General features: G+C 43.8%; 1 protein-coding gene across 1 annotated transcript; it reads left to right on the top strand.

The window, feature by feature from the left end:
• Nucleotides 1-424: 424 nt before the first annotated feature.
• On the top strand, nt 425-11,946 carry LOC139475298 (zinc finger protein 853-like). Its single transcript, XM_071258528.1, has 2 exons — nt 425-563; nt 11,351-11,946. The coding sequence occupies exons 1-2, from the start codon at nt 425-427 to the stop codon at nt 11,944-11,946; spliced, it is 735 nt and encodes a 244-aa protein (XP_071114629.1).
• Nucleotides 11,947-11,979: the final 33 nt, after the last annotated feature.

Raw genomic sequence — 11,979 nt, 5'->3', positions numbered from 1 at the left:
CCTATTGGCCTACGTCCCATTTGGCCTACGTCCCATACGGCCTAAAGAAACAGAAATGACCTTTCCCATTTGGCCTACCACAGATTATTTTAAACAACCTACACCCCTATTGACAAAAATGGTTTGGTTTGAGCTTAATTAGCTCTTGTTATTTCACACAGGCTTCTTCTGTATGTTCAGTCACAGAGAGGTGGTCGACCCGGAGACAATACAAATAGACTTTGAATGTTCAGGACGAATGGTTCGAAGCTATTGAGGCTTTAGAACAGGCTGAGGTTGAGAGTCCTGCATTTCAACTGTTCAATGATTATGTCGTGTCAAACTGGGTTGGGGATGATGCTAGATTTGGTGTTGAAATCTGGACAATGTTGGTCCAAGAACTAATAATCATCTGGAAGGTTGGCACAGCCACCTCAATGTCGAGATGAACTCTGCCCATCCAACAATGTTCAGCTTCCAGGATGTCTTGAAGTCACTGGAAGCTAGCCACACCAGACATCTAGCCCAGCTCGACCATGGTGCCAAGCCTCCACCGCGGAAGAGAAAATATGTGTACCTCGATGGTCAGCTGCCCAGACTCCGAGACAGACACCAGCAAGGAGAAATATCTTCCTTGGCATTAGCAGATGCAGTAGGAATCCTAATTAAATTTCATTAAAAAGATTCTGTTAGTTTGTATTTCTCTGTTGTTGGACTGGTCCATTGCCATCACTCTGGGGGAGACGGGTAATTAGTGAGTGATCAACCAACCGATTACTTACCGTAATTAAATCTTCTAAAAGCGTAGGCCAAATGGGAAGTAGGCCAATGGGGAGGACACCCTTGGCTACCTCCCCCCCCCAAAAAAAACAAAAAAAACAAACAAAACAAAACAACAACAACCAAAAAACAACAAAACAAAAACAAGACAAAACAAACCAACAACAAAAAAAAAAAACCCAAACAAAACAAAACAAAACAACTTAAATGACAAGCAGCTAACCGACACATAACCCTGTGCCGCTTAACCCATCTGCTGTAGCCTAATTTGATAGACATATTTAACTTGCTTAACTCAGGGAGGACGAAACGTATGTAAACTCCCTGTTAAAACTCATGTCCCGCCAAAGTGCCGACGATACATTCTATAGCCCCTCTACAGAACTAGCCTCTTGAATACTTTGAGATATTTGTCTCGATAATGCCGGTCCTTTTATATCAAATGCATGCGCCACAAAGCGTCAGACAAATTCAAGTTAAAGTGACAAAGCCCTATCCACAACCATAAGAAATCTCTGACAAAAGCAGAGGTCATTGTACGATTCCGACAATATCATAAGCATGTGTTTATGAATCACTATGAAATAGTAATGATACCAGGTGCGAAAGGGTGAGTGTATCTTGTTCCACCGTTGGCAACCGTCATAAACACAAGCAAAGGCATGGCAACTTTTTACCTAAAAAAAACCAGGAATATATGGTGCATTCCAAAACGGGAACATCATTTTTGTCGTTGATTTGTCAAAATTGGAATGTCCTTCAGATGCATACTATTAACGTTACGACCTTGAATGTTGTGGCCCTATTCAAACAATTTAGAACATGGTCGTAACTATATGTGACAAATGCATTGTGTAGTCCTGGCCGAACCTGCACTGGTATATTCAGTCTTTACAACACACTCTGCAAGAAGCTCCACCCTCCTTTGTTCCCCTGCCGTACGCTGTTGGACTCGTGTACTCTGTCATGCGCTGTTGGACTCGTGGACTCGTGTACTTTGTACGCTAACAGAAGCCTGTTTGTGTATATATCCCTGGAATGTGTTTGTTGTTTAACTGCACTCGGCAATATTCCATGTTTTGATGTTATGAGTATATATATATCCGTGAGGGTAAGATGGCAGGCAATCAACCACGTCGCCAAGCCCGACCACCCATACGTTAGGTGTAGGTACTGGGGAAGACTGACATCTAGTCTCTGAAATGAACATATTTTAGAGATTGAAACAGTTGGTAAATTATAGTTATGAAATCTTCAGTTTCAGATACTGCATTAATCTAGACTTGCCAAATATTATAGACTTGCATGGGTTGTATTGTATATATTTGTTTCAGGGTCTGTATGACTGGGGGCCATTCTAATCAGGAATCCTCACGGGTGCCTGCTTGTTGTGCATGGGAGGATAGTGATGTCGGGCAGGTCAAGGCGTTATTACGTTTATTAGATGGGTAAAAACACAAAGTGGGGTACGGTGCCGACATACACCAAATCATGGGAGTTGAACCTTTCATCAGTGAACTCTGACAGGACTAAGATATGCATACTTCGTGCGGTCTATGCACAAAGGAACGAGGGGTGCCTGAAAAGTTCTGACCCGTGAAGATCCGGGGTAGAATAGGTCTTCAGCAACACCTGGTTGCAGTAAAAGGCGACTAACGGAATCGGGTGTTCAGGCTCACTGACTTGGTTGATGCATGCCATCGTGTTGCAATTGCGTGGATCGATGTTCATGATGTCAATCACTGGATTGTCTGGTCCAGACTCGATTATTTACAGACCGCCGTCATATAGCTGGAATATTACTGAGTACGGCGTTAAACCACAAACATACAAGCCAGATTGGGAACCATCAGATTTAAACCTCAACTCTTCCAAAACTTGAAGAAAGAACTAGTGGGGCGGTTAAGGCTGGATTTTAGTCAACATTATGCACTTTGGGTTAAAAGCACCAAACTTGGCACACATGGAACCATTCTAAACATTTCTGGATATTGATCCATCTCAGCAGCGCCACCTGGTGGTAGAAAATCCAAGATGACCGAGAAAAATTGTTAAATTCTGTTTAGATGTCAATTCATATTCAATATATCATAATTATTTCGTCAATTTTAGTCATTTATGTAAAATTAATTGCAACAATGTGGTATATAATTCAAATCTAATATGCAGCGCCCACTGGTGGCGAATAGAAACCAAGATGGCGGCCAAAATGACTTAATCTTCAAAAAATGTCAAATGTTTATCCACAAAATCAGTATCATTTGTTCATTGCAATCATTTCAATCAAATCTGGTTTTAAAACAATTCCAAGTAATGCTTTACTGAATGTATAATCTTTTGCTACTAAAATTCATTCATTTTTCAAAGCAAGATCTGTATTCCGTAAGGCAGATCTGGGGAATATATTAGACTGCAAGAACTTCTGTTACTGAACTTGAATTTGATAAATATATTGGACCAGCACTGAAACATGCCATTTTGATTCTGAATCATTAAGGCTAACTAAACGACGTGATTTAAGGTTGAAACAAACTTACAGGGGAACATTTCCTTCTGACTGCCATAAACAGTATGTACCTGCCTCTTTGCAAGCTCCAGTCAGTATGAAATTTGAAGGACCAGGTAAAAAAAACAACCAATCCTCAAGCATTCCAAACTATCTCAGAACATTTTGTCTTCAAAGCGTGAAATGTCGGTGCGCCAGCTCATCAACACAAAGACACCACTGATACAGAGAATTGCAAGTCCCAGTTTACTTGGTATTAAACAAGAAAACGTGATCGTGTTGACACATTTCACAATATGGGTTTGTGCATTCAGCATGACTGTCTGGTGTATTTGAACAAATATAGCAAAGTTTGTGGTGTTTATAAAGACGAAAGTGTGGTATACCCACCAACATTCTCAAAAGATAACATCTATCATAATCCCTGCTCTACAACAGCAACATATCCACTTTATGGTACCCGCATTTCACTATTGCAGCAGCGTCCAACAGCTGAAGAGGAAGGAACATCACATTTTGTTCTTTTGGCCGAAGAAAGCACACAAACAAGGAAAACCATTTCCAAACAACCCACAGTATATACTAATGTACCCCCATCCTGTTTTAGCAAGATGGGTAATTATGTGCCTCATTTAAAAGGACCTTTCACCCAGGATGTAGATAGTGTTAACACAATGCCTGACCATGAGTAAAACTGGTCATATCACATGAAGGAAGTACTGGCAAAACAAGACAAACATATCCTCCAAAACCAATTGCCCATATGCCAATGTTCTAGAATGTGCACACTCTGTTGCTATGATATAACATTCAATCAATGTGGTAAAAAAAGGTATTGAGCATTTGAATCCTGGTCAGATGCACGTGCTTGCCTTGGATGAACCACAAAACACAATTGCTAAAACAATCCAGTGGAACTGTCCTGAATTATGTGATGAAGTTCCATATCATGTTTGGTAGATTTGCATATTGAAATAGTTGCTTTCAGGATTCTCAGAAACTGTCCCGAAGGAAAGTAGATGGAAAACTGCAATCTGTGCTGCTGGAATTGCCTCAGGCAGATTTACTAATTAAGCCGCTCAGCCCGTTTCACTACTGGCCCCTTGTTCTTGAACAAGAACTTTGCATATTGTGCCTGGTGGGTGCAATTAAAAAAACAGATTTCCCAAAGTTTGCAGCATCACTTGTCATATTAATTACTTGCATTTCACAGATATGTCCCTCTTACAGTAGAGCACAAGCACCGCTGTACCACGAATATTGTTCCGGTGAATTAGTGACACACAAGACTAAACAGACATTCTCTTTTGTGACACAAGGTCAGACACATGAACAATTCAATAGCCGTATGAAAGGAGATGGAGGTGAAGTTGGATTGACTGAAACAGCCGAGAGTTTTCTTCTAGAGGCCCGGGGCCACTGTCCGGCAAGAATTATGCAAGTGACAATGGTGTAATTTCTGCTGTGGAGGACTGTTCACATGATGAAGCTTTCTGCACCAGTGAGATCCATGCACTCCAGCCTCATTGTGTTGACTTCGGAGGGATATGTACTGAACCGCAAAAGAAACGTCACCCCAAGTAACATTGCATGAAAAGTTGTCATTTAAATATCTGGGTAATTTTTGGCAAAGCTTCTAAAATTGAACATTACCTTGTCCGGAAAAATGAAATTTGATGATAAAAAAACAAAGCAGGTGACAATAAAAACGATCTACCAAACGCATCACGGCAACGGCCATGGTATCCTGATGCACGTGAGTTCCGTGCAAATTGAAATGCACATGCGTTCCCTCAATTCTTGCCCTATAAAAATCCACCCAGATCGGATAACATTCATTCGTTATTGAATTGCTACCACATGCCAAGATTGACAAGCAATCAATGACACCAAGCCCTTGGACGATTGCAAGCTGGACAAACCGCCCGGCAAGTAGCCAATGCATTTCAAGTCCACGCATGGACCATATACAGGTTCCAGCAACGGAACCAGACCACCAACACTACAGATGACCGACCACGTAGTCACCAGTCGACGTCGGGATCGTCAGATGGTGCGACAGCATCTTCAAGATCGTTTTGTTACTGCTGCGGAAACTGCTCGACAAACCATGGGGACTCGCCAGCGACACATTAGTGTGGACACTGTGCATCGGCGATTGACGAACAGACACCTCCACTGTCACAGGCTACACCGAGGACCCATTCTGACACTACGTCTTCAGTGGGCAATACAGCACCAACATTGGCGCCACCAGCAGTGGAGAAGAGTCCTTTTCTCAGACGAGAGCCATTACTGTATCTCAACAGCAGATGGCAGAGAGTGTCTGGCGACACCGTGAGGAACGTTGTTCGGATGCTTGTGTTGTTGAGAGAGACTCGTGGGGTTGTCCGAGCATCATGGTGTGGGGTAGAATTGGTCTCTTGCACAGAGGGTCGGCCCTGTGGTCTGTCAGAACATTGGTCCAGGGAGAGGCAATGGTGTCACAGCAGCTCGGTACAAGTCTTGAGACCACATGCCATACCTTATTTGGCACGTGGCCGCAACCACGAGTTTCAGCATGATAATGCCCGTGTCCACACTGCGAGAGCAACAAGAGACTTCCTCCAGCAGAATGGCATCAGAACCATGCTGTGGCCTGCCCACAGTCCCGATTTAATCCCATTGAGCACCTGTGGGAAGACGGCTGAATGACGTCAGACCAAGGCCGACAACGCCGACGAGTGTACGTTGCTATGTCAATTGGAAGAGACATATATTGAATATATGCTGTCTTTTGTGACATATCTAATATAACGCTTGTGTAAAATCTCAATACCTAAGCGATAGTCACACATGATTGTCAGGACTGCGTCAGGCGTCCCTCAGAGTGTGGGCTTAAGTGCCCATGGCCTTCATTAACCGCCTCATCCATTCCATGTATCGATGTTGCACGACAGTCATCAATGCACATGGGGGACACACGAGATACTGACTTGTGATCCTATTTTCTGAGACTAGTGGTGTGTTTCACTTTAAGAACATTTGACACTTAAATTTCAACCTTGATGATCATTTTTGCCAAGTTTCCTGTTTTTAATATGTCTCAAAGTATGTTCCCAGTTTTTGGACAAATAAGGTTTCTCATATATCTATCCACGGTGGAGTTTCTTTGTGGTTCAGTATATGTTACTAATTGGCATGCAATTCCAGCAACACCGTCTATCGAATTCTAGCTCAGAAGGCTTCAACCACTCCTAGTATTATTTTTGTTACTTTCTCCAAATGTAGAAGATTAGGTGTGGGCGTAAGATGAATCAGAAGTTGGGTTCAACTGTTAGATGTTTCTGGTGAAAACACTCTTGTTGTATGGTATTGATAGCTCCATAGTCTAGCGATTGAGTTTGTTTATCATCTACTTCACATGCGTCAGCTTGATGTGGGAGCTTGTGAGTTGGGTTTTGTTGTTGTTGTTGTTGTCTGTTGTTTAATGCTGCACAATATTCCACCTATATCACGGCGGTCTGTAAATAATCGAGTGAGTGAGTTGGGTTTAACAACGCTTTTAACAAATTACAGTTATATTGCGGCATGTCAGCTTAATGTGGGAGGAAAGACAGAAGTGATGCGGGTCTCAGACATTTACGACTTCGGTGAAACCCAAGGGACTCAACTCTGCACAGCAAATCGCGGCGCCCAAAACGACTGAGCCACCTGTGCCCCGTAAATAATCAAGTCTGGACCAGAAAATCCAGTGATTGACATCATGAACATTGATCCACGCAATTGGGATACGATGACATGCATCAACCAAGTCAGCGAGTCTGACCACCCGATCCCGTTAGTCGCCTCTTATGACAAGAACAGTTGCCATTTACAAGAAACATGGGTTGCTGAAGACCTATTCTACACGGATCTTCATGGGTCACTCACAGATATAACAAAACCTATAGTAGTTTCTTTGTTTTCCATTACAAATAGTTAACAAGTCAAATGAGTTCAATTGTTTATTTGGCCAATTCACTCATAGCGCCATCCCTTTGTACAACACATGCACAGAAGCAATGGGAGCAGGAGAGGGCTCTCATAGTGCTGGAGTGTAAAGTCATAAAGAAAAAAAAACATGTACAGGAATAATAAAGTGTAATAGAACCAAAGTCTTAAACTGTGTAGTGGTCATCAGAAGGCGCACATATAATGGACACAGCTCCACGGCCAAAGAATAGGCACTATCCATCTGCCCAGTCTATAGATCCATCCATCTATTGTTTGCTATCCTGGACTATCCACAGTTCCAGGATGCAGTATTCCCTTCTGTAGGGCCTTGTTTCACAAAGTCATCCCAGCTGTATGACTGTCATAACTCCCATACCTTATCATAGCATGGAAATAATCTGCTCCTAACGCTAACATAACCTTTTGGAACAAGTCCCTAGGCCCCTGGGCCCCAGTTCCACAAAGCAATCTCAGCACAAAGATGATGTAATTCCCCTACTTTAACATAGACTTATGACAGGCATAGCGCCATGATCAGGACCTTGGGCACTATTCCACACAGTTAGTGAGGATGGTTTTACGTCACTCTTAGCATTCCAGCAATATCATGGGGGACAAAAGGGATGCACACATTGTACCAAAAGGGCAACCAAACCTCGGCCTTAGGCATGAGTGAGTGAGTGAGTTGGGTTTAACGTCACTCTTAACAGTATTCCAGTTATATCGCTTCGTGTCAGCTTAATGTGGGAGGAAAGACCAAAGTGATGCAGGTCTCAGACGTTTACCACTTCGGTGAAACCCACGAGCACGGGTATGGTGCTGACAAACCTAGAAACATAATCGGGGCGAACCGGGATTCGAACTGTCTTAAACTGTGTAGTGGTCATCAGAAGGCGCACATATAATGGACACAGCTCCACGGCCAAAGAATAGGCACTATCCATCTGCCCAGTCTATAGATCCATCCATCTATTGTTTGCTATCCTGGACTATCCACAGTTCCAGGATGCAGTATTCCCTTCTGTAGGGCCTTGTTTCACAAAGTCATCCCAGCTGTATGACTGTCATAACTCCCATACCTTATCATAGCATGGAAATAATCTGCTCCTAACGCTAACATAACCTTTTGGAACAAGCCCCTAGGCCCCTGGGCCCCAGTTCCACAAAGCAATCTCAGCACAAAGATGATGTAATTCCCCTACTTTAACATAGACTTATGACAGGCATAGCGCCATGATCAGGACCTTGGGCACTATTCCACACAGTTAGTGAGGATGGTTTTACGTCACTCTTAGCATTCCAGCAATATCATGGGGGACAAAAGGGATGCACACATTGTACCAAAAGGGCAACCAAACCTCGGCCTTAGGCATGAGTGAGTGAGTGAGTTGGGTTTAACGTCACTCTTAACAGTATTCCAGTTATATCGCTTCGTGTCAGCTTAATGTGGGAGGAAAGACCAAAGTGATGCAGGTCTCAGACGTTTACCACTTCGGTGAAACCCACGAGCACGGGTATGGTGCTGACAAACCTAGAAACATAATCGGGGCGAACCGGGATTCGAACCCACGATCATAGGTTTCTTGCGTGCCCAAGGGACGCAACTCTGCACAGCGAATCACGGTGCCTTAGATGACTGGGCCACCCGTGCCCCCCCTTAGGCATCACAAGCCAAGGCTTTAATTATACTTGGCTTCCCCATTGCCCACACAGTGATCTAAGCACTATGGCTGTTGTAAGAAAAATGTAAAAGTAAAGGAGTAAGGATAATCTTAGTGCTAAGATAGGTTTGTCGAGTCTTCTGTAGCAGAGGGACAGGAATTTACAATATACACTTTTATCCATCATCAGGTCTCATGCAATAATTGTCTTGTGTTGGAGATGACCCATCAAGCAGAGCCGGAAAGCAATACCATTTCTATATACAGGAGTAAGGCAGGGCTTAACCTCTCAGTAACAAACACCTTATAGGAAATGAGGCTAAAATATACCTACAACAATACAAGATATAGTTGTCACATCACACATGGTTTTTAACAGAGATCAAAGTATCAACATACATTTTATTAAAAACATGGAGTTAAAAACTCCTAAAACATACAAAACATGTCTGGACACATCATGGGACACAAGACACACATGTGGCTTCAGACACATGACACATGACACACCAGCACAGGCACCCACTTCAGTCTTGTTGAGTGAGTGAGTGGCAATATAGGAATGAGACTAAGACGGAGAAATAGAGTTGTCAGAAGTAGCAGTGTCAAGCTCCTCACAGCGATATATTGTTCCCAAGCTCTATACTTGGAGGGCAATGAAGTTGTCACAGGCTGTATTGGGTTAGTGAGTGGGTTGGGTTTAACACCACTTTTAACAGTATTCCAGTTATATCATGACATGTCAGCTTAAATGTGGGAGGAAAACCCGAAGTGATGCAGGTCTCAGACGTTTACCACTTCGGTGTAACCCACGAGCACGGGTATGGTTCTGACAAACCTAGAAACATAATTGGTGCCAACCGGGATTCGAACCCACAATCATAGGTTTCTGGCATGCCAAAGAGACGCAACTCTGCACAGCAAATCGCGGCGCCTTAGACAACTGGGCAAAACGTGCCCCCCAGGCTGTATTGGGGCTTGGTAGCCATGGGTGATGGTCTGAATGGGTGTTGATGGTGCTAGATAGTGTGAGCAAACAGTATCAATATTGGAAGCAAGCCTACTGGACACTGAGCACAGAACTACAACACTGCTCCTCCGTTCTGGGCCTTCCGCTTCAAACATTGTGTTCTGTTAACAATCAAATCCAGATTCAATCATCTTTACCCCATTTAAAATAAGATACTGAAGCACATAATTGCTAAAATAATATGAGCCAAAAAACAACATCCTGTTCTGATTATGAGCACCAAGTCGTCACAGTGACTGCAACTGCAGCATGGTCTACAACACCATCGACAGAGTATTATGACTGACAAATGTGACCCATGCAAGGAATCAAACACTGGTCTTCGCCACTACCACTAGGTTACACCTACTGCCCCTCACACAGACTTTGGGAGTGAGTGAGTGAGTTGGGTTTAACGCTGCTTTTAACAGGATTCCAGTTATATCACGGCGTGTCAGCTTAAAGTGGGAGGAAAGCCCAAAGTGATGCAGGTCTCAGACGTTTACCACTTCGGTGAAACCCACGAGCACAGGTATGGTGCTCACAAACCTAGAAACATAATCGGGGCGAACCGGGATTCGAACCCACAATCATAGGTTTCTGTCGTGCCCAAGGGAGGCAACTCTGCACGGCGAATCGCGGCGCTTTAGACAACTGGGCCACTCGTACAGACTTTACGGGCGGTCGGGTAGCCTAGTGGTTAAAGCGTTTGCTTGTCATGCCAAAGACCCGGGTTCGATTCCCGACATGGGTACAATGTGTGAAGCCCATTTCTGGTGTTCCCCACCATGATGTTGCTGGAATATTGCTGAAAGTGGTGTAAAACCATACTCACTCACTACATGATTTTGAAATTCATTCTAATCTGCAACTACTAATTTGTGCTGAGGACAAGTAAAAACCCAAATATGGTATTTGAGGGTCATAACTCTAAACCACTTCAAAATGCTTAAATCTGGCTACAAATAAAAAATTGAACTGAATAAAATTGACAGAAAATGTCAATCTCATTCAAATCAGATCTTAGTTCTCGCTACCACTAAACAAAGATCTGAGGACATCCCATTAGGGGTCACATCAGAACAACCTTTCATCTGACCAATCAGAATGTCGCTTACCAGATCATGAAAGTGACAGTCGGAATCTGATTTCTAATCATGCAACCTTGAAAACTTTAACAGGGTATCCTGAACGATAGTTATGGGCATAGCCACTGAATCCATACAATCGAGACCATCTATGTGACCCGTAATGGGGTGTTCTCAGATCTTTGTTTAGCAGTAGTGAGAACTAAGATCTGATTTTAATGAGATTGAGACAATGTAAGCATAGTAAACAATTTTGTCTTGTTCAAGCAGGACTAGCTACAAACTCTTGAGGAACAGTGATATCAGGTTCACATTTCTGGACTAGACCTGAAAAGACTTAGGCTGTTTTCAGCTACAACCGTTCAGCAACTACTGCAGCCACAGCAACAACTGCAGCCACAGGAACTAGTGCAGCCACAGCAACAACTGCAGCCACAGGAACTAGTGCAGCCACAGGAACTAGTGCAGCCACAGCAACAACTGCAGCCACAGCAACAACTGCAGCCACAGGAACTACTGCAGCCACAGCAACTACTGCAGCCACAGCAACAACTGCAGCCACAGGAACTACTGCAGCCACAGCAACAACTGCAGCCACAGCAACAACTGCAGCCACAGGAACTACTGCAGCCACAGCAACAACTGCAGCCACAGGAACTAGTGCAGCCACAGCAACAACTGCAGCCACAGGAACTACTGCAGCCACAGCAACAACTGCAGCCACAGGAACTACTGCAGCCACAGCAACAACTGCAGCCACAGGAACTACTGCAGCCACAGCAACAACTGCAGCCACAGGAACTAGTGCAGCCACAGCAACTACTGCAGCCACTGCAACTACTGCAGCCACAGCAACAACTGCAGCCACAGGAACTAGTGCAGCCACAGCAACTACTGCAGCCACAGCAACAACTGCAGCAACAGCAACTACTGCAGCCACAGCAATAACTGCAGCCACAGCAACAACTGCATCCACAGCCA

This window comes from Haliotis cracherodii, unplaced genomic scaffold (assembly GCF_022045235.1).
Source record: "Haliotis cracherodii isolate W230 unplaced genomic scaffold, xgHalCrac1.p SCAF_3, whole genome shotgun sequence".
NCBI classification, from domain to species: domain Eukaryota; kingdom Metazoa; phylum Mollusca; class Gastropoda; order Lepetellida; family Haliotidae; genus Haliotis; species Haliotis cracherodii.
This window is presented reverse-complemented; position numbering and strand designations above follow the sequence as displayed.

Bases quoted from the DNA above. Each gene is read 5' to 3' on its own strand.
- LOC139475298 (XM_071258528.1), top strand. From the start codon at position 425: ATGAACTCTGCCCATCCAACAATGTTCAGCTTCCAGGATGTCTTGAAG. The intron at 564-11,350 runs GTCAGCTGCCCA...GGCTGTTTTCAG, and splicing joins AAAATATGTGTACCTCGATG to CTACAACCGTTCAGCAACTA.